The 22887-nt window shown below is 37.6% G+C and overlaps 1 protein-coding gene across 4 annotated transcripts in view; it reads left to right on the top strand.

The window, feature by feature from the left end:
• The window catches only part of STX17 (syntaxin 17), a 102798-nt gene that overhangs the window by 58399 nt on the left and 21512 nt on the right, over window positions 1-22887 (top strand). For all 4 annotated transcript variants that reach the window (XM_032636220.1, XM_032636223.1, XM_032636222.1 and 1 more), the window contains exons 4-6: window positions 12280-12505; window positions 19817-19932; window positions 20011-20061. In XM_032636220.1, coding sequence (XP_032492111.1) covers window positions 12280-12505; window positions 19817-19932; window positions 20011-20061 — 393 coding nt within the window. The remainder of the gene's footprint in view (window positions 1-12279; window positions 12506-19816; window positions 19933-20010; window positions 20062-22887) is intronic.

Genomic DNA, 22887 nt, shown 5'->3' with positions numbered 1-22887 from the left:
TTTTTAGATTCCACATGTAAGTGATGTCATACAATATTTGTATTTCTCTGTCTGACTTATTTCACTTAACATAATGCCCTCCGAGTCCATCCATGTTACTGCAAATGGAAAAATTTCATTCTTTTTCATGGCTGATTGGTATTGCATTAAGTGTATATACCACACCTTCTTTATTCATTCATCTGTTGATGGACACTTACTTTGGGCCTGTATCTTGGCAGTTGTAAATAACGTCACTGTGAACACTGGTTGGGGTGCATGTATCTTTTCTTATTTTTTTTTTACATTTTTATTGGATTATAATTGTTTTACAATGGTGTGTTTGTTTCTGCTTTATAACAAAGTGAATCAGTTATACATGTACATATGTTCCCATATCTCTTTCCTCTTGCGTCTCACTGCCTCCCACCCTCCCTATCCCACCCCTCCAGGCGGTCACAAAGCACCGAGCTGATCTCCCTGTGCTATGTGGCTGCTTCCCACTAGCTATCTACCTTACATTTGGTAATGTATATATGTCCATGCCTCTCTCTCGCTTTGTCTCAGCTTACCCTTCCGCCTCCCCATATCCTCAAGTCCATTCTCTAGTAGGTCTGTGTCTTTATTCCTGTCTTACCCCTAGGTTCTTCATGACATTTTTTTCCTTAAATTCCATATATAAGTGTTAGCATACGGTATTTGTCTTTTTCTTTCTGACTTACTTCACTCTGTATGACAGACTCTAGGTCTATCCACGTCATTACAAATAGCTCAATTTTGTTTCTTTTTATGGCTGAGTAATATTCCATTGTATATATGTGCCACATCTTCTTTATCCATTCATCCGATGATGGGCACTTATGTTGTTTGCATCTCCGGGCTTTTGTAAATAGAGCTGCAATGAACATTTTGGTACATGACTCTTTTTGAATTATGGTTTTCTCAGGGTATATGCCCAGTAGTGGGATTGCTGGGTCATAGGGTAGTTGTATTTTTAGTTTTTTAAGGAACCTCCATACTGTTCTCCACAGTGGCTGTATCAATTTACATTCCCACCAATAGTGCAAGAGGGATCCCTTTTCTCCACACCCTCTCCAGCATTTATTGTTTGTAGATTTTTTGATGATGGCCATTCTGACTGCTGTGAGATGATATCTCATTGTAGTTTTGATTTTCATTTCTCTAATGATTAATGATGTTGAGCATTCTTTCATGTGTTTGTTGGCAGACTGTATATCTTCTTTGGAGAAATGTCTATTTAGATCTTCTGCCCATTTTTGGATTGGGTTGTTTGTTTTTTTGTTATTGAGCTGCATGAGCTGCTTATAAATTTTGGAAATGAATCCTTTGTCAGTTGCTTCATTTGCAAATATTGTCTCCCATTCTGAGGGTTGTCTTTTCATCTTGTTTATAGTTTCCTTGGCTGTGCAAAAGCTTTGAAGTTTCATTAGGTCCCATTTGCTTATTTTTGTTTTTATTTCCATTTCCCTAGGAGGTGGGTCAAAAAGGATCTTGCTGTGATTTATGTCATAGAATGTTCTGCCTATGTTTTCCTCTAAGAGTTTGATAGTTTCTGGCCTTACATTTAGGTCTTTAGTCCATTTTGAGCTTATTTTTGTGTATGGTGTTAGGGAGTGATCTAATCTCATACTTTTACATGTACCTGTTCAGGTTTCCCAACACCACTTATTGAAGAGGCTGTCCTTTCTCCACTGTACATTCCTGCCTCCTTTATCAAAGATAAGGTGACCATATGTGCATGGGTTTATCGGTGGGCTTTCTATCCTGTTCCATTGATCTTTCTGTTTTTGTGCCAGTACCATACTGTCTTGATTACTGTAGCTTTGTAGTATAGTCTGAAGTCAGGGAGCCTGATTCCTCCAGCTCCGTTTTTCGTTCTCAAGATTGCTTCGGCTGTTCGGGGCCTTTTGTGTTTCCATACAAATTGTGAAATTTTTTGTTCTAGTTCTGTAAGAAATGCCAGTGGTAGTTTGATAGGGATTGCATTGAACCTGTAGATTGCTTTGGGTAGTGGAGTCATTTTCACAATGTTTATTCTTCCAATCCAAGAACATGGTATATCTCTCCATCTATTTGTATCATCTTTAGTTTCTTTCATCAGTTTCTTATAATTTTCTGCATATAGGTCTTTTGTCTCCTTAGGTAGGTTTATTCCTAGATATTTTATTCTTTTTGTTGCAATGGTAAATGGGAGTGTTTTCTTGATTTCACTTTCAGATTTTTCATCCTTAGTGTATAGGAATGCCAGAGATTTCTGTGCATTATATTTGTATCCTGTTACTTTACCAAATTAATTGATTAGCTCTAGTAGTTTTCTGGTGGCATCTTTTGGATTCTCTGTGTATAGTATCATGTCATCTGCTAACAGTGACAGCTTTACTTCTTTTCTGGTTTGGATTCCTTTTATTTCCTTTTCTTCTCTGATTGCTGTGGCTAATACTTCCAAAACTATGTTGAATAAGAGTGGTGAGAGTGGGCAACCTTGTCTTGTTCCCGATCTTAGTGGAAATGCTTTCAGTTTTTCACCATTGAGGACGATGTTGGCTGTGGGTTTATCACATATAGCCTTTATTATGTTGAGGAAAGTTCCCTCTATGCCTACTTTCTGCAGGGTTTTTATCATAAATGGGTGTTGAACTTTGTCGAAAGCTTTCTCTGCATCTATTGAGATGATTATATAGTTTTTATTCTTCAGTTTGTTAACATGGTGTATCACGTTGATTGATTTGCGTATATTGAAGAATCCTTGCATTCCTGGAATAAACCCCACTTGATCATGGTGTACGATCCTTTTAATGTGCTCTTGGATTCTGTTTGCTAGTATTTTGTTGAGGGTTTTTGCGTCTATGTTCATCAGTGATATTGGCCTGTAGTTTTCTATCTTTGTGACATCCTTGTTGATTTTGGTATCAGGATGATGGTGGCCTCGTAGAAAGAGTTTGGAAGTGTTCCTCCCTCTGCTATATTCTGGAAGAGTTCGAGAAGGATAGGTGTTAGCTCTTCTCTAAATGTTTGATAGAATTCGCCTGTGAAGCCATCTGGTCCTGGGCTTTTGTTTGTTGGAAGATTTTTAATCACAGTTTCAATTTCAGTGCTTGTGATTGGTCTGTTCATATTTTCTATTTTTTCCTGATTCAGTTTTGGCAGGTTGTGCATTTCTAAGATTTTGTCCATTTCTTCCAGGTTGTCCATTTTATTGGCATAGTGTTGCTTGTAGTAATCTCTCATGATCTTTTGTATTTCTGCAGTGTCAGTTGTTACTTCTCCTTTTTCATTTCTAATTCTATTGATTTGAGTCTTCTCCCTGTTTTTCTTGATGAGTCTGGCTAATGGTTTATGAATTTTGTTTATCTTCTCAAAGAACCAGCATTTAGTTTTATTGATCTTTGCTATAGTTTCCTTCATTTATTTCTGATCTGATTTTTATGATTTCTTTCCTTCTGCTAACTTTGGGGGTTTTTTTGTTCTTTTTTCTCTAATTGCTTTAGGTGCAAGGTTAGGTTGTTTATTCTCGTTGGTTCCTGGGGCTTTTTTTTTTTTTTTTTTTTTTGCGGTACGCGGGCCTCTCACTGTTGTGGCCTCTCCCATTGCGGAGCACAGGCTCCAGACGGGCAGGCTCAGCGGCCATGGCTCACAGGCCCAGCTGCTCCGCGGCATGTGGGATCCTCCCAGACCGGGGCACGAACCCACGTCCCCTGCATCGGCAGGCGGACCCTCAACCACCGCGCCACCAGGGAAGCCCTCCTGTGTCTTAAGGTAGGATTATATTGCTATATACTTCTCTCTTAGAACTGCTTTTGCTGCATCCCATAGATTTTGAGTCGTCATGTCTCCATTGTCATTTGTTTCTACGTATTTTTTTATTTCCTCTTTGATTTCTTCAGTGATCACTTCGTTATTAAGTAGTGTGTTGTTTAGCCTCCATGTGTTTGTATTTTTTACAGGTCTTTTCCTGTAATTGATATCTAGTCTCATAGCGTTGTGCTTGGAAAAGATACTTGATACAATTTCAATTTTCTTAAATTTACCAAGGCTTGATTTTTGACCCCAGATATGATCTATCCTGGAGAATGTTCCATGAGCACTTGAGAAAAATGTGTATTCTGTTGTTTTTGGATGGAATGTCCTATAAATATCAATTAAGTCCATCTTGTTTAATATATCATTTAAAGCTTGTGTTTCCTTGTTTACTTTCATTTTGGATGATCTGTCCATTGGTGAAAGAGGGGTGTTAAAGTCCCCTACTATGTATGTGTTACTGTCGATTTCCCCTTTTATGGCTGTTAGTATTTGCCTTATGTATTGAGGTGCTCCTGTGTTGGGTGCATAAATATTTACAATTGTTATATCTTCTTCTTGGATCGATCCCTTGACCATTATGTAGTGTCCTTCTTTGTCACTTCTAATAGTCTTTATTTTAAAGTCTATTTTGTCTCATGAGAATTGCTACTTCAGCTTGTTTTTGGTTTCCATTTGCATGAAATATCTTTTTCCATCCCCTTACTTTCAGTCTGTATGTATCTCTAGGTCTGAAGTGGGTCTCTTGTAGACAGCAAATATATGGGTCTTGTTTTTGTATCCATTCAGCCAATCTGTGTCTTTTGGTGGGAGCATTTAGTCCATTTACATTTAAGGTAATTATTGATACGTATATTCCTATTCCCATTTTCTTAATTGTTTTGGGTTCATTATTGTAGGTCTTTTCCTTCCCTTGTGTTTCTTGCCTAGAGAAGTTCCTTTAGCAGTTGCTGTAAAGCTGGTTTGGTGGTGCTGAACTCTCTCAGCTTTTGTTTGTCTTTAAAGTTTTAACTTCTCCATCAAATTTGAGATCCTTGCTGGGTAGAGTAATCTTGGTTGCAGGTTTTTCTCCTTCATCACTTTAAATATGTCCTGCCAGTCCCTTCTGGCTTGCAGAGTTTCTGCTGAGAAATCAGCTGTTAACCTTAATGGGGATTCCCTTGTGTGTTATTTGTTGTTTTTCCCTTGCTGCTTTTAGTATGTTTTCTTTGTATTTAGTTTTTGACAGTTTGATTAATATGTGTCTTGGCGTATTTCTCCTTGTATTTATCCTGTATGGGACTCTCTGTGCTTCCTGGACTTGATTAACTATTTCCTTTCCCATATTAGGGAAGTTTTCAACTATAATCTCTTCAAATATTTTCTCAGTAGCTTTCTTTTTCTCTTCTTCTTCTGGAACCCCTATAAGTCAAATGTTGGTGCGTTTAATGTTGTCCCAGAGGTCTCTGAGACTGTCCTCAGTTCTTTTCATTCTTTTTTCCTTATTCTGCTTTGCAATAGTTATTTCCACTATTTTATCTTCCAGGTCACTTATCCGTTCTTCTGCCTCAGTTATTCTGCTATTGATCCCATCTAGAGTATTTTTAATGTCATTTATTGTGTTGTTCATCGTTGTTTGTTTCATCTTTAGTTCTTCTAGGACCTTGTTAAATGTTTCTTGCCTTTTTCCTATTCTATTTCCGAGATTCTGGATCATCTTTACTGTCATTATTCTGAATTCTTTTTCAGGTAAACTGCCAATTTCCTCTTCATTTGTTAGGTCTGGTGGGTTTTTATCTTGCTCCTACATCTCCTGTGTGTTTTTCTGTCTTCTCATTTTGCTTATCTTACTGTGTTTGGGGTCTCCTTTTTCAGGCTGCAGGTTCGTAATTCCCGGTGTTTTTGGTGTCTGTCCCCAGTGGCTAAAGTTGATTCAGTGGGTTGTGTAGGCTTCCTGGTGGAGGGGACTAGTGCCTGTGTTCTGGTGGATGAGGCTGGATCTTGTCTTTCTGGTGGGCAGATCCACGTCTGGTGGTGTGTTTTGGGGTGTCTGTGGACTTATTATGATTTTAGGCAGTCTTTCTGCTAATGGGTGGGGTTGTGTTCCTGTCTTGCTAGTTGTTTGCCATAGGATGTCCAGCACTGTAGCTTGCTGGTCATTGAGTGAAGCTGGGTGCTGGTGTTGAGATGGAGTTCTCTGGGAGATTTTCGCCGTTTGATATTATGTGGAGCTGGGAGGTCTCTTGTGGATCAGTGTCCTGTTGGCTCTCCCACCTCAGAGGCACAGCACTGACTCCTGGCTGCTGCACCAGGAGCCTTTCATTCACACAGCTCAGAATAAAAGGGAGATAAAGTAGAAAGAAAGAATTAGTAGAAGAAAGAAAGAAAGAGAAAAGGGAAGGAGGAATGAGGGAAGGATAAAAAGAAGATAAAGTGAAATAAAATAAAGTAAGATAAAATACAATGAAGTTTTTAAAATAAAATAATTTTTAAGAGAAGAAAAAGGAAAAAAAAGTAAAAAAAAAACAAAATGGACGGGTAGAACCCTAGGATAAATGGTGGAAGCAAAGCTATACATACAAAGTCTCACGTAGAAGCATACACATACACACAAAAAGAGGAAAAGGGGAAAAAATCATAAATCTTGCTCTCAAAGTCCACCTCCTCAATTTGGGATGATTCGTTGTCTAAAGGAGGGAAAGAAAGAAAGAAAGAAAAGTAAAATAAAATAGAAGTTATTAAAATAAAAAATAATTATTAAGAAAATAATTTAAAAAAAACAAAAAAAAACCCGGATGGATAGAACCCTAGGATAAATGGTGGAAGCAAAGCTATAAAGACAAAATCTGACACAGAAGCATACACATACACACTCACAAAAAGAGGAAATGGGGAAAAAATAATAAATCTTCCTTTCGGAGTCCACCTTCTTAATTTGGGATGATTCGTTGTCTATTCATGTATTCCACAGATGCAGGGTACATCAAGTTGATTGTGGAGCTTTAATCCGCTGCTTCTGAGGCTGCTGGGAGAGATTTCCCTTTCTCTTCTTTGTTCTCACAGCTCCCAGGGGCTCAGCTTTGGATTTGACCCTGCCTGTGCGTGTAGGTCGGCCGGAGGGCGTCTGTTCTTCGCTCAGACAGGGCAGGGTTAAAGGAACCGCTGATTCGGGGGCTCTGGCTCACTCAGGCCGGGGGGGAGGGAGGGGCACGGAGTGCGGAGCGAGCCTGCGGTGGCAGAGGCCGGCGTGACGTTGCACCAGCCTGAGGTGCGCCGTGCGTTCTCCCGGGGAAGTTGTCCCTGGATCCCGGGACCCTGGCAGTGGCGGGCTGCACAGGCTCCCCGGAAGCGGGTTGTGGATAGTGACCTGTGCTCGCTCACAGGCTTCTTGGTGGCGGCAGCAGCAGCCTTAGCGTCCCATGCCCATCATTGGGATCCGTGCTTTTAGCCGTGGCTTGTGCCCGTCTCTGGAGCTCCTTTAAGCAGCACTCTTAATCCCCTCTCCTCACGCACCAGGAAACAAAAGAGGGAAGAAAAAGTCTCTTGCCTCTTTGGCAGGTGCAGACCTTTCTCCGGACTCCCTCCCGGCTAGCCGCGGCGCACCAACCCCCTGCAGGCTGTGCTCACGCCGCCAACCCCAGTCCTCTCCCGGCACTCCGACTGAAGCCGAGCCTCAACTCCCAGCCCCGCCCACCCCAGCGGGTGAGCAGACAAGCCTCTCGGGCTGGTGAGTGCCGGTCGGCACCGATCCTCTGTGCGGGAAACTCTCCGCTTTGCCCTCCGTACCCCAGTTGCTGTGCTCTCCTTCCGGGCTCCAAAGCTTCCCCCTCCGCTACCCACAGTCTCCGCCCGCAAAGGGGCTTCCTAGTGTGTGGAAACCTTTCCTCCTTCGCAGCTCCCTCCCACTGGTGCAGGTCCCTTCCCTTTCCTTTTGTCTCTGTTTATTCCTTTTTTTTTTGCCCTACCCAGGTACGTGCGGGGGGTTCTTGCCTTTTGGGAGGTCTGAGGTCTTCTGGCAGCGTTCAGTAGGTGTTCTGTAGGAGTTGTTCCACGTGTAGATGTATTTTTGGTGTATCTGTGGAGAGGAAGGTGATCTCCGCGTCTTACTCTTCCGCCATCTTCCCCAGCAATCTTCTCACGTATCTTTTCAAATTAATGTTTTTCGATTTTTTTGGATATATATCCAGGAGTGGAATTGCTGGGTCATATGGTAGTTCTATTTTTATTTTTTTAAGAAACCTCCATACTGTTTTTCACAGTGACTGTACCAAATTACATTACCACCAACAGTGTACAAAGATTGTGTACTGTATTTTTAAATGATATTCATTCTTTTCTACAATCTATATTTTGCCTTTTATGGTTTCCGGTTATCTCCTGAATTTTCAAGCTTGATACTTATATCTTGGAACAAAATAACCATAGTTTTATAAGTTACATTTGCTAATTCCCCTATTAGATGTCCCTTTGGATGTTTCAATTGTCTGTTGTTTCTGCTGTTTCTTCATTATGTTGTATATGTCCTCATGTGCTTGATTGTCTTTGATTGGTGGACATTATATTTGAAAAATTATTTATGGAAGTTATTGATAGCTAGGTGTGACGTTATTTTCCTCCAGAGAGGATGTTCATTTGCTTCTTCTAAGCCTCTGGGGTACTAACTTCCAAGATTATCTTTATACTATTTCAGAGATATTTATGTTAGCTACACAAAAGACGGGAAGCCAAACTGCAGTTCATGCAAGGGCTGATTTATTTCAGGATCACCTGTGCTCCTAGGGTGCAATTCTTTTAAGATTCCAACCCAAGGTACCATAGTGCTTATCTGTAGCAGGTCCTGGCATTGGATATTTTACCCTGAGATTTGTGAGGCTGTCAAGGACTCTGGTAATCGGATACCCTCAAGCAAATGTGACCTAAATTCAGGACTCACGTCTCTGGATTTCCATCTTTGCCCAATTCTTGGCCTACAAATTTCTCGCTATCTTGTTTGCTTTTTTTTTTTTTTAATAATAGTGTTTATTTATTTTTACTTGTTGACAGTTTGCTTTATTTATTTGTTTATGGCTGTATTGGGTCTTCGTTTCCGTGCGAGGGCTTTCTCTAGTTGTGGCAAGCGGGGGCCACTCACTATCGCGGCCTCTCTTGTTGCGGAGCACAGGCTCCAGACACGCAGGGTCAGTAATTGTGGCTCACGGGCCCAGTTGCTCCGCGGCATGTGGGATCTTCCCAGACCAGGGCTCGAACCCGTGTCCCCTGCATTGGCAGGCAGACTCTCAGCCACTGCGCCACCAGGGAATCCCTTGTTTGCTTTTTTGATGCTTTTGAATTTATTTTTCTTTTGGTTTGTTTTGTGATTTATGTTGCTTTCATCTTTTTAAGTAGTCATTGATGGGAGGGTTATTTTAATTATCCAGCCTGCTATAGCCAGAAGCAGAAACACCTACTTTATATTCTTCACATATTAACTTTAGAGAGACTCTGTAGCTATATAGTAGCTGTCCAGTATAGTAGCCCTTAGCCGCATATAATTGTTGAGCACTTAAAATGTGGCTAGTTTGAATTGAGATGTGCTGTGAATGTAATATATATGCCAAATTTCTAAGACTGACTACAAATAAAATCATGTAAAATATTTCATTAATAATTTTTATATTGATTACATGTTGAAATGATAATGTTTTGGATGCATTGGGTTAAGTAAAATATATTAAAACTAATTCATCTCTTCCTTTTTACTTTTTTAATGTGACTGTTAGAAAATTTTAAATTACATAGTGTATGGCTTGCATTTATGGTTTGTATTGTATTTCTTTTGGATAGTATAGCTATATAGTAAAGTTGTTGAGAGCACATGCTCTATAGCCTGAATTTGATTCCTGGCTTTACTTTTTACTAGAAGTGTAATCCTGGGATATTTTCTTAATTTGCTTTTAATTTTCTCTTCTGTAGAATGAGAATAACAGTAATATCTATTTCAAAAATAAATTGTGAAGGTAAAACAAGATAAAGAAGGTAAAGCACTTAGTATAATGGACAACTTACAGTAATGTTGATACAAATTTAGCCATTATTTGTGTTTTTGTTATTATAGTATCAGATTTTATAGTTAAATGGGTATTTTCTTTCTCTCCTTTAACATTTTTCCCTTCACCCATAGTAATAAAGGGTTCTTAAAGCTAGACACCGTAATTTGACTGGGGATGTAACATATGTACAGATTCTGTAAAAGGGGAAGAATATGTCAGAGGCAAATGCTCATTAGCTGCAGAAACTTCTTAATGCTTCTCCAAAGTAACATCGCCTAAAATACCTCTATGAACTATGTAGCATGTACATAACCAAGTTATAACTGTAGTCCAGAAAGGAATCACACAGCCAAGAGGTGTGTAGGAGACAATATTTTTCCAGGACTTGAGAACTGGACTCTAGTCCTAATTCTGCCACTGTGTTCAGGTGGACTCTAGTTTCCATATTGTAAAATTGTGAAGTTGAATTGAATGATCACATAAGCCCCTTAGGGTTCCATGAATTTTACATCTAAAATGCTTATGTATCACATATTTTTAATCCACAGTCCAATTATCTTTAGGTTTTCCAACTCACATGGGGATGATAAGAGTGGACATAAAGTTAAATGAAGCATTGAGTCATGATAGCATAGAGGTACAACTTTTTGATTCACCCACAATATCTTACAAGATGCTCTAGGTGGTAGCTAAACTATTTTTTTTTCAGAGTTAGCTTTAATTTTAGTAGAATACAATAGATACTTTAGATTGTATTAAGGTACCATATAGCTAGGAATTATGGTTATAGTTTAATAGAAAGGTTGCTGGACTTGTAAGAATACCTGGGTTTTAACCTGAGTTTTGCTGCTAGATAATTAAGTAAATCCTGAACAAATTTTGTTTTGATTTCTCTATGTGTAATAATGTGGAATGTAATAATATGGACTACATCACCTCACTCAAAGTAGGCACTTGAAAAATTTAAGAAATCAGTACTTTTTCTTCTGTCTCCTGTACAGGATTTGCATTAGTGTCTGTGAAAGTACATTAGGGGAAAAGAATTTAAAGTATTATATGACTAGAGATCTATAATTTTAAATAAGCATCGTATATAGATCATTCTTACAAGTTCTGTTTAATTGTAAAAGAATAATTGCTTTTTATGTTTTTCAAAGTCTAGACCACTGAAAAAGATGAAAAGCTCCTCAGTTTATTTTATGGAGCTAGCACAAACTTAAACCTGTTAGAATAAGTTTAAACCTAGTGAAGATAGTATAGACACACACACTGTTCATGTGTGCATCCGTGCACACACACACACATTCACATACTCATACAGATGTACTAAAATTCCAAATAAAATATTAGCAAATTGAATCCCACAGTATATTAAAAAATTGTATATATTGACCAAGGAGGGTCTATCTCAGAAATATTAAAATGGCCCTATACTATGAAATTTGCCCATAATTTATTATATCAACATTAGAGAAAAATTTATAAATTATGGCAATAGGTGATTTTTAACAGCAGAGAAGATCATTTCATAAAAATCTAGCAACTTCAGAGAGCAATTCAAAGTAAAACAACAGTGAGATAACATGTAGTACTGGCAGTATATGGGGAAATGGGAACTCAGACTTTAGTGGTAGTGTGAGTTGTTAAGCCTTTTGAGGAAGAACTGATAATAGCTACTGAAATAAAGATACATACTATCCTTTGAGTGAGTACTCTAACTTTGGGGAATCATTCCTACAAATGTAGTATAATAGTATATGCTAGAACACTAATATATACTGTTACCATATATTAGGGTTTATAGTCTAGTACATTTGTTTCATAGTTTGTAATAACTAAAAACTGGAAACAACATGAATGACTTTAATCACTGGAGGGAGTGATCGAATAAATTATATTACATCAGTGCTATGGAATATGGTACAGTCATTGACCAGGAGGGATATCCATTATGATATTGTTAAGTTGGGGTGTGGAAGTTTGTCAAATGTAGATTATTGTGCATAATGTAATTTGTTTTTTATAAAAAGAAAAGCTGTATATGCTAATGTTTGTATGAGCAATAAGTATGTGAAAGGACTGAGTTAAGAGAAGTGGTAGGATTGGTGAAGTGGGGAAAACTAACACAACATTGTTAATCAGCTATACTCCAATATAAAATAAAAAGTCATTAAGTTTTTCTTGATGTGTTTCTGCAGTGTTTCATTTGTTATGAAGAGCATTTGTTACCTTTGTAATAATCACATTTAATGAAGGAAAAAATGCTAAATAAATTCAGAGTATGAGGATGTGAGTTCTAAAGAAGCTGGATTTGGCCAGAGGCATGAAAAAACAGAAAAGTATTAATACATACTGTCTGTTGTAAAGAATACTTCTGATTTCCATTGAAAGCCATTATCACAAATTACCTCTGAAAATAAAGATATTTTATATTAAGAGATGGTGGCTTTAAAGATTTTTTTTTCTTTTACAGCAACTCCGCTCCAATATCCGAGAAATGGAGAAGCTTTGTTTGAAAGTCCAAAAGGATGACCTTGGACTTCTGAAGAGAATGATAGATCCTGTTAAAGAAGAAGCATCAGCAGCAACAGCAGAATTTCTTCAGCTCCATCTGGAATCTGTAGAAGAACTTAAGAAACAATTTAATGATGAAGAAACTTTATTACAGCCTTCTTTGACCAGATCCATGACTGTTGGTGGTAATGTACTAAGTCTTATTCTTGATCATAGTATAGTAATGCAGTTAATTAAGTTTACCTCCTTGTATTGATATTGCAGATTATATATAGATCTCCAGGGATCACCTCCTAGTCCAGTATGCTGAATTCTTGGACCCTGAGTGTGCTTGGAATTGCATATCCTAAAAGTTTTACAGGGTGAAAAAATTGAGGCTATGCTGTATAGTGAGGAACTTAAAGGCTTCAAGCACCTATTTGTGCATATATTAAAAATAAATTTTAAAATATTTCCTAAGGAGAATGTCATCCTTGTCTGCAGAGTACTCCTCCCTCATCTCCAGGTGCGGGGGTGGCCTAGGCAGGCATGCTTCTTTCTTAGGCGTTCTGGTTTTCAGAGGGCATGTTAGATCTGTCTCCCAGAAAAGTCTGCATTGGGGGTCATGCCATTAACTTTTATGAAGTGATACTCTAAGAAAGAGGCCAATGAAACTTGTCATGATAACTCTTCTAAGGATGTAATTGATAATTGTTGATTGCATTGTATAATGTCTGTGTAAGGAACCCTGAAAAAAATTCTTTGTTTAATAGGTAGTAGTACTTCAAAGCAATTAATCTTTTTTTTTTTTTTTTTTTTGCGGTACACGGGCCTCTCACTGTTGTGGCCTCTCCCGTTGCAGAGCACAGGCTCCGGACGCGCAGGCTCAGCGGCCATGGCTCACGGGCCCAGCCGCTCCGCGGCATGTGGGATCTTCCCGGACCGGGGCACGAACCCGTGTCCCCTGCATCGGCAGGTGGACTCCCAACCACAGTGCCACCAGGGAAGCCCCAATTAATCTTTTTTATTCTTCTGGGTATTGAATGGCATCACTAATAAGATTTCTCTACTTGAATTGTTTACTGGAATACTTAAATCTAAATTTTTTAATTTGCAAAAGCCCAAATTTTGAACTTTCCTGGCTTTGTTTTATAATTGCTGTCCTTGTATTCCATTTTTGTTTTAGAGTTTCTCTTTTTAATTTATGCCACCTTATTACAGTTTATATATGTTCTAAGCCACCTTAAAACTTTATGGAAAGGATGCGGTATAAATAAATTACAAATTAGAATACAATCTGAGAGATGTTACAGATGACCTGTTTTCCTCTTTTTATTTACCTAGGAGTTAGGAGGTTCCTGTATCACTCCCTGTCTCCAAAACCAGATTATTTTTAACGCTGTATTTTCAGTGCTAATGATCCAGTTTTACAGGGAAATTTTTTTTTAAAATACAAGAAACATTGAGGCCATCATCCAGAGTTTCTGGGTAATCTTGCTTTTATTGCCTCCTTAGTACCTAAGCACATAATACATAGATAGTACTTGGCACATAGTGGATTATTAATAAATGTTTTAGAAATATGAATGAATAAACATCTTTTTAGAGACAATTTTATAATTTCAGATGTGCTCTAATCACTTCACTCTGTCGATAACCACTACCTAGCAACACTGCCTAAAGTGTTGTTCTGGGGAGAAGGAAATGTTAGCACTCAACCTTGGTCGAAGAGTGTTTGGGAAGAATGCTTTTTGATAGTTTGTAGTTACTGTTTACATCATCTTGTTCATATGTAATTGTCACCTCCATAATGATGCAGCTGAATGCTGTTCTTACCATGTAGTGCAAACCTATACTTTATGTTTGTATATAGAGAAACTGGGCCTTATAAGCTCCAAGAGATTAAGGAGTCATCTTATCTACCAGACATTGTGACAGTTGTGATGACAGTAATAACACTGATAATGTTGGATTTTCTTGTAAGAGTCACTGGCATCAGTCTCTTCTGCTATTTAGGTTTTTTTTTGTTGTTGCTTTGTTTTTTTGGAGTTTTTTTGCGGTACGCGGGCCTCTCACTGTTGTGGCCTCTCCCGTTGTGGAGCACAGGCTCTGGACGCGCAGGCTCAGCGGCCATGGCTCACGGGTCTAGCCGCTCCGCGGCATGTGGGATCTTCCCGGACCGGGGCACGAATCCACGTCCCCTGCATCGGCAGTCGGACTCTCAACTACTGCGCCACCAGGGAAGCCCTGCTATTTAGTTTGCTATCACCAGCAATTCCTTAGCAAACAAAACTTTTGAGTTCTATTTAAGTATTCTAGCTTTCATTTGCATTTTAGTATTGCATTGTTTGTGTTTCTACCAGTAGGATTGTTTGGGCTCAACAAGTTTGGGTTTATATGTCATCAGAGGAATTGGGTGATTATTAGAAAAAGGTAGTTTACCCAGTTTGCTGGCAATTAACTTTCTCTGTAGGGAGCTGACTGGTGTTAAAAAAAAAAATGTTGGCAAAATTTGAGGAAGCATGTGTACGGAGGAAGTGAAGAAGATTGGGGCAGAGCCAGAGGATAAGGGAGAAGAAATAGGTGAAATTTGTTTTCCAACTCTGTTGGTTCTCAAACTTCTCAATTCATGGAATACCAAATTAGCTAAAGAACTAATCACTTGCCACTGAGAGAAACTACAAAATTAACTCTCTGCATCTAGTGCTGATTTAATTGAAACAGTCATTCTATTTATAAAATCAGATACCTAAATTATACCTAAAACAGTGTGTATAGTTTCAAATTCTGAACTGTCTGCTGGTCAGATTGTGCTTTGACTTTGAATCCATTGCCAACATTAGCAGTTAAAATTAACTGTCTCACCCAATGCCTGAGTATTTCACCAAATGTGAAGTTTCTGCTAGGTTGTGTTAAATCCATAAATATTATTAACAAGTAATTGAGAGGGTGGGAAAGAAGAATAATGAAAAGAGAGCAACTAATACATAAGACTTTAATAGTGGGGTAAGAACTGGGTTTGCTCCATGTGTGGTCTTCTTCTAGCTGTAGACTCTTTTCTGTCATTCTACATGTTTTTATACTGTGCTCTCTGTTTTTTTCTTATTTTTGCTTTAGGTACTCATAATAGTAATGACAGCCTATACAGAAAATATATGTTTGATTTGCACAGAAATTAAGTGCCTTAAAATTCTTTTTCCTTTAAAAATTCAATCTGATTATAAATAAATTGGTTGGAAACATCAAGATTCAGGAGCAATGTTGCCACATTTCCATGACTGAGATCAAAATACAAAAATAGTTTTTCATTTACAGATAGAAATAACAAGTAGAATAGAATGTTTTATGTTCTCTGGAGAATGAAAGAAGCTTATTAAGTTTAGGGGGAAGCTGTGATGATTTTGCTGTTTCTTTTGTCCAGTTTCTGAGAGTTCCTAAAGCAAATCTTCTCTGCCCATCTTGCCTGATCTGAGAAACTCCCTTCTTTCTCTCCTGTGTGTCTAGTTCATTTTTAGCATATTGCCTCCCACCAAGAGAAGTGATGAGCCTACACATTTGTTTTGTATTTAGAAAGGTGTATCAAGGCATACAGAGCAAACCAGTGCTTCTCTCTATCTTTCTTTCTTACTCCCCATCCAGCACACACACTTCATCAGTGCAATAGAAACAGAATCTTATTACATTTTAAACAAATATTCACAAAAGGAAAGAATCCAACCTTAAAACTGCTGGGAACTTCAGACCAGCATATTGAATTTAATGAAATATTAGATATTATCACAGGTATATATATATACACTTGTATTGAACAGTTTTGTAAATCATGTAGATGCTTTTGTATATTATTCAGAAGGTGTGTTTTGTATTGGTTTTAATATTCTTAAAAATTCTCCTCTGCAGCTTAGTTAAGCCATGACTTAGAAGTCATCTTATTTCAATGGGTAGGTTTATGTAGATGATCAGTAAAATAATGTCACTATGTTAAAGCTGTTAGAACATGAAAGAATTCAGGAAATGCTTTTGAATTAACTTAGATTTATAATGGAACTTTTTCTAATGTAGTAAAATTTAGTAGAAATTCCTTAAATATGTGTTGTAATTCTTACTGGAATCATTGCCCTTCGTGATGTATGGAGAAAGGTGGGGGGGCAGAGAGAGAATATGTTTAGACACATAGAGAGAAAGGAGGAGTCTTATGTCCATGTTATTAAGCTTATTTTTCACATGAATTAAAAATATCTTAATGTTTATTTGCGTTTATAGTCAATAATGTTTTATAAATAGAATTTGAAAAACACTGGTGAGTGATATGTATAGTCCACGTGCCCTTTACGCTTGCAGTTGTTTGCAAGTGGATGGAACTGAGATTGTTATGTCCTATAAAACAATAGCAATTTTGACTTCTGTGGACAGGATAAGAACTCCTTAGCCATCTTTCCTGCAGCTATAATCTATCTCTGTGTTTTGCCTCATCATGTCTGTAGCAACTTGTAAAAGTTCAAAGTCAATGGATGATCACTGAGATATAGTGATTTTTAATACAAGCTGGAATAAATGAATTACGGAAGTTGTAGAAATTAAAAGATTCCTTTCTCAATTGTTAGTCACGCCTCGAATTGATTAGTGATGTTCCGAGTTGTAAGTTTACAGCAGGATTTTCCATGGAAGAGAACAGATTTCTTTGTTCTAAGACTCCATTTGAACTAAGATGCATACGCAGTTTGGTTTCAAGTGAAACATAAATGACTTAAACATTTTTTATTTTTTCACTGAGGGAAATCTTTTGTGTTTGCTTCAAATGTCAAACATTTCCCATCCCTTCATTTTTTAGGTCAAGAATTTACATAATCAAGATAATAATAATTATTTTGTTATACATCCTGGCATATTTCATTGGAATCTTCTCTAACAGAATGAAGATTATGGCTTAAAAAAAATCTTTGGTGTTATGTTTATAAAGTTCTGCTTTACATTTGATCTGTTAATGATAACAGTTATCATTATTCATCATCCTATTCAATAAGTTGGGAGCTCTTATTACAAAAGCAATATTAAGTAGAAGAAAGATCTTAGAGTAATTAATTACTTTGAGAAGTATTTTTATGTGATAACTTAAGACAGGGTAAATAACTCTTTTAAGCATTTGTAAAAATCAGAGCTTTTAAAATGTTGGATATTTGCTATATGTTGTAATATAAAACATATTTTGTATTTGAAGTTTTTGCTCTTCCTTTAAGGTAGGGAAATGTACTCATTTCAGTGAAGATTCAAAATTAAAAGAACACTGTCAATTCTAATAAGCCTACAAATTAACTTTTAATCAACTGACTGTGCCCTTCCTAAACAATTCAGATGGGTTTTTTTCCTCAAGAGGTAAAACATTCTCAAATTTTGAAAGTAAAATAGTAATGCAGTTTTATAAAATCCCACTTTTCTATTGTATGTCTTTTACTTATGCTTTGGCAAGACCAGACTGCTGATTTTATATTAAGCTATATTGGTTGTTGGTTTTTTTTTTGAGGACCTTTTTCATGCTGGTCTCTCCACCTAGAATTTATATTCCTATCTTCTTAGGCTAGTAGAAAAGATCACCTTTTTTAGTTTGGTGCACACCACACCAAACTAGGTCAGATGCCACCCCCAGCTTGAAACTCCCATAAATACTATATGTATCTATATTTAGCTAGATATCAGTGCACTCTCTTATTGTTTTAGGATTGTCTCTTTGTATGTCTTCTCTGCTAGAATATAAGTTCCTTGAGAGCAGATACTTTGTATTCACTTTTTTTATCCCTGGTACTCAACACAATACATAATGGGTGCTCAGAAAATATTAAAGTGGTAGGTGTTTTGAGCTTGCAGTAAGGAAGACAAAGGGAAGTAGACCTTCAGATCTCTTCTTTCCATTTCCACTGCCACTATCCTAGAGCACACCATCATCATTTTGCACCAGACACATTGAAAAGCCTCCCAACTGGTTTTTCACTCTTTAAGTTTTCACCTTTGAACTCCATCCTTAATCTGTTGTTCACACTACAGCTGTGGTTACCTTTCTAAATCTGAAATCTGATTATGGCACCCTCAGCTTCCCAATAGTCTCCCACTCCTTTTAAAAGTTCCATATTGATCTTAAGAGAAAGACAAAACTCTTTAATATAGTTTATAATGCCATAAATGATGTCATCTTAGATTTCCAGCCTCAACCTTTGCTTTCTCTTGTCATAGTCTATGCTTCAGTTATACTGACTCCTTTCAGTTCCCAAACTTATGCAAATATTATTCTCCCTGGCCTGAATACTTTCTCCTTCGCCCTCTACCCTTGTCCCAGTTCAGCTATATAATTTCTGTTCATCCTCAGGCTTCAGCTTCAGAACCTTCTCAGACCACTCTTCCTCCACAAGTCTAGGTTAAATACCTTTCTTTGGTGCTCACATAGCATTCCATGCTTACCCATATCATAGTTCTTATCAGACTATAGTGAACTTGCCTGTTAACATGTCTATATCACACATTATATAGTAAGTTCCAGCAACAATAGTGGCAGTAGCAGTGACAGTAATAGTAACTATTAACCACTTGTTCTTAATAGATAAGCCAGCCACAGTGCAAAATAAATACCACCTCATTTTACAAATGAGGAAAATCAGTCAAAGAGGTGAAATACCTTCCCAAGTCAAAGAGCTAGTAAATAGCCAAACTAGGATTCTAACCCAGATCGTTCTGACTAGGCCCATACCCCTAACCACTATGACTTGGAACTGTTTTGTGATTTACCTTAGCACACTGATTGGCATATAGTAGGCATTTTATAAATATCAGTTTAATGAATGGATTGGTAAAACCAATAGAAGGAAATAAGAAAGACTTGAAAGTGGAGTTTGGAGTATAAATTAATTCATCTTTATAGCAGTGTTTAATGAGGAAAGCCTTAATGGGTTGATGACTTTTTAAAATCCAGAAATGACATAGAAGCAGTGGAGGCATGGGCCAGAAAAATTACTCTGAGGAGAAGGATGGCAATATGTACAAAAAGATACATATGGTAAGAGATGTTAGTTTGATGACAAATTTATTGTTACCAAAAATGACTGATTTTCATTGCTAAAAATACATCACTTCCCTACTTTTAAAATCTTGTGAATCTGATGTTTATTACTAAAATAGCCAAAGAAATGTTAATGATTTAGCAATGAAAAGTGTTAAACATATCTACTGGGTATCTCTTCATAGAACATTGGCCAAATAGAATAGTTCTACTTTGTGCTACTTCCACATCTAGCCCTAGTTATTCAGATTGGGTAAGTTGTATTTGTAGCAATTTTTTTAGATGACTTTGTAGAATAATTAAAGAAAAAATACTTGTTAACTAACTTGCCTATAGATATATAATCAATTTACTTTTAGCCTAAATTCTGTTAGTTAGCATTTCACATGGTAGTTGTTTTATGGAATTGATTCATTCTACCGTCTTTCTAACAAAGCAGATAAACTCTAAACATGAGGCTATGTTCATCCAGGAACATTTCACACTACTGAAGATGAAGCTGATCCTCAGAGTATGACTCAGATATATGTGTTGCCTGAAATTCCTCGAGATCAAAATGCTGCAGAATCATGGGAAACCTTAGAAGCGGTATGTTAAAAATGATTTTCCTTTTGGTAGCTGTGAGGCATGAAAGTAAGTAACTTCCTCTTTCTCTTTCTTTTTAAGGACTTAATTGAACTTAGCCAACTGGTCACTGATTTCTCTCTCCTAGTGAATGTAAGTATATAACTGTTTTTGGCTCAGAGATGTTAGATTAATAGGATAAGAGACTTTTATCAATCACTAGGCTTCTGATCAGAATTTTAATACAATTTACAATTTTTTAAAAATTAAGGCTCTTTATTCTTTTTTTAAAAATTAATTTTTAATTTTTGTCTGTGTTGGGTCTTCGTTGCTGCGCGCGGGCTTTCTCTAGTTGCAGCAACCGGGGGCTACTCTTCATTGCAGTGCGCAAGCTTCTCATTGCAGTGGCTTCTCTTGTTGCAGACCACGGGCTCTAGGCACACGGGCTTCGGCAGTTGTGGCACGTGGGCTCAGTAGTTATGGTGCATGGGCTTAGTTGCTCTGCAGCATGTGGGATCTTCCCGGACCAGGGCTCGAACCCATGTCCCCTGCATTGGCAGATTCTTAACCACTGTGCCACCAGGGAAGTCCTGAATTTACAATTTTTAAGACTGGTATTGAGCCATGGACAGAAGTCTAACTGTCCTCAAATCCCAGTTCAATTAAAAAAAATTTTTATTAAGCACTTTTTACACAAAAGGTACTTGGTATTGGGGTTCTGACAAGGTTGGATATAGAAATAAATGAAGCCTGCTGTCTGCCTTTAAGGATTTACAGTGGGTGGCCATAAGGTTGGACTCACCCAAAACTGAAATTTCAAGCATTATTGCTAAATGCAAAAATAAGGTGTGAAAAGAAGTATTATTGGCTCCAAGGAGAATTGTTTAATTCCAAGGGAGGGAGCCAGGGGTTGTGACATAGAAGCATTAAGGATAGTGTCACAAGATAGGTAGCATTTGCTTGAGCCTTGGAAAATGAGTAAAATTTCCACAGGAGGGAATGAGGGGGTGCATTTGAAGACATCTAAACAAAAACATGGAGTAAAGAAGGGTATAGCCTTTCAGGAATGACAAGAACTACAGTGTAACCAAAGCATAAGATACCATGGGCAAACTAAGCAAGGAGATTGAGATGCCATTGAAGGCCATACCAAAGAATTTGAACTTTACTTTGTAGGTATCAAGGAGCCAGTAGATTTTTGAGCAGATTAGAGTGATGTGATAGCCTGTGCTTCAGAAAGATCACTGTTAGCAGTGTGAATAATAGCCCTAGGGAAGAGGAGATTATAGGTGGAAGGACCTTAGGAATCAATTGCAGGAGTTTAACTGAGAGCATGGCAATACAAGTATAAAGATAAAAGATAGCTGAGAGGTATTTCTGGGGTAGACTTAGTAGGAATTGGAGGAAGATGGAAGAGTCAAAGAAAATAAACATTAAGGCTTTATTCTGCGTAACCAGGTTGCCAGTGATACTATTAACATAGACTAGGGAACATAAAGTAGATTTGGTGGGAAAGATAGAACAGATTTTGTCATTATTTTTATAAGTTATTCTTATTTTTCCTTCCCAGGAATTGTGGGAAGGTGTGTGTGTGTGTGTGTGTGTGTGTGTGTGTGTGTGTGTGTGTGTGTATACGTATGTATATACAGGTGCAAGTCTGTTTCTGCATATGCTTCTGTCTGGGTTTAGTTCATTGTTCTTGATCAAACCATGATTTAGGGGTTGTACATCTTTGAGTTATGGTTTCCCTGACATCTGGCTTTAAATTAGAAGAAGTTCCTAGATCATACAATCTCAGAATTGTCCTTTTGGAAAGGACTTAGGAGGCCTACTAATCTAATCCTTCTACTCTTGCACCAACTTCTCAAATAGATGATCAGTGCAGGGATACAACCATTCCATCTGGAGTCTCTAACTCTTAGAAGTTTTTTCTTATGTAAAGTAAACTCTACCCTTAATAACTTCCCTCTAGTACTTTTGCCCTCTGGAGCCATATCCTGAAAAAGTTTGGTCTTTTTACCATATAAAAGTTTTTCACCACAGCCAACATAATACTCAGCGGTGAAAAGCTGAAAGCCTTCCCACTAAAATCTGGAATAAGACAAGGATGCCCACTCTCACCACTTCTAATCAACATAGCATTGGAAGGCCCAGCCACAGGAATCAGACAAGACAAAAATAAAACATATCCAAATTGGAAGAGAAGAGGTAAAATTGTCAGTGTATGCAGATGACATATTATGTCGATGGGCATTTAGGTTGCTTCCATGTCTTGGCTATTGTAAATAGTGCTGCTATGAACATTGGGGCGAATGTGTCTTTTCACATTACAGTTTTCTTCAGATATATGCAGAGGTGTGGGATTGCTGGACCATATGGCAACTGTTTTCAGTTTTTTGAGGAACTTCCATGCTGTTTTCTAGAGTGGCTGTACCAATTTACATTCCCACCAGCAGTATAGGAGGGTTCCCTTTTCTACACCCTCTACAGTATTTGATATTTGTAGACCTTTTAATAATGGTCATTCTGACCGGTGTTAGGTGGTACCCCATTGTAGTTTTGATTTGCATTTCTCTAATAGCGATATTGAGCATCTTTTCTTGTGCCTATTGGCCATCTGCATGTCTTCTTTGGAGAAATGTGTTTAGGTCATCTGCCCATTTTTGGATTGGATTGTTTGTTTTTTTGTTATTGAGTTGTATGAGCTGTTTTATATTTTGGAAATTAATCCCTTGTTGCATTGTTTGCAAATATTTTCTCCCAATCCATAGGTTGTATTTTCATTTTTATTTATGGTTTCCTTTGCTGTGCAAAAGCTTATAAGTTTGATTGGGTCTTGTTTGTTTATTTTTGCTTTTATTTCAGTTGCCTTAGGATACTGACCTAGAAAGAAAACTTAGCCACAATTTATGTCAGAGAATATTTTGTCTGTGTTCTCTTCTAGGAGTTTTCAGGGGTCAGTCTTGCATTTAAGTCTTT

Source organism: Phocoena sinus, chromosome 6 (assembly GCF_008692025.1).
Source record: "Phocoena sinus isolate mPhoSin1 chromosome 6, mPhoSin1.pri, whole genome shotgun sequence".
In the NCBI taxonomy this organism is placed as follows: domain Eukaryota; kingdom Metazoa; phylum Chordata; class Mammalia; order Artiodactyla; family Phocoenidae; genus Phocoena; species Phocoena sinus.
This window is presented reverse-complemented; position numbering and strand designations above follow the sequence as displayed.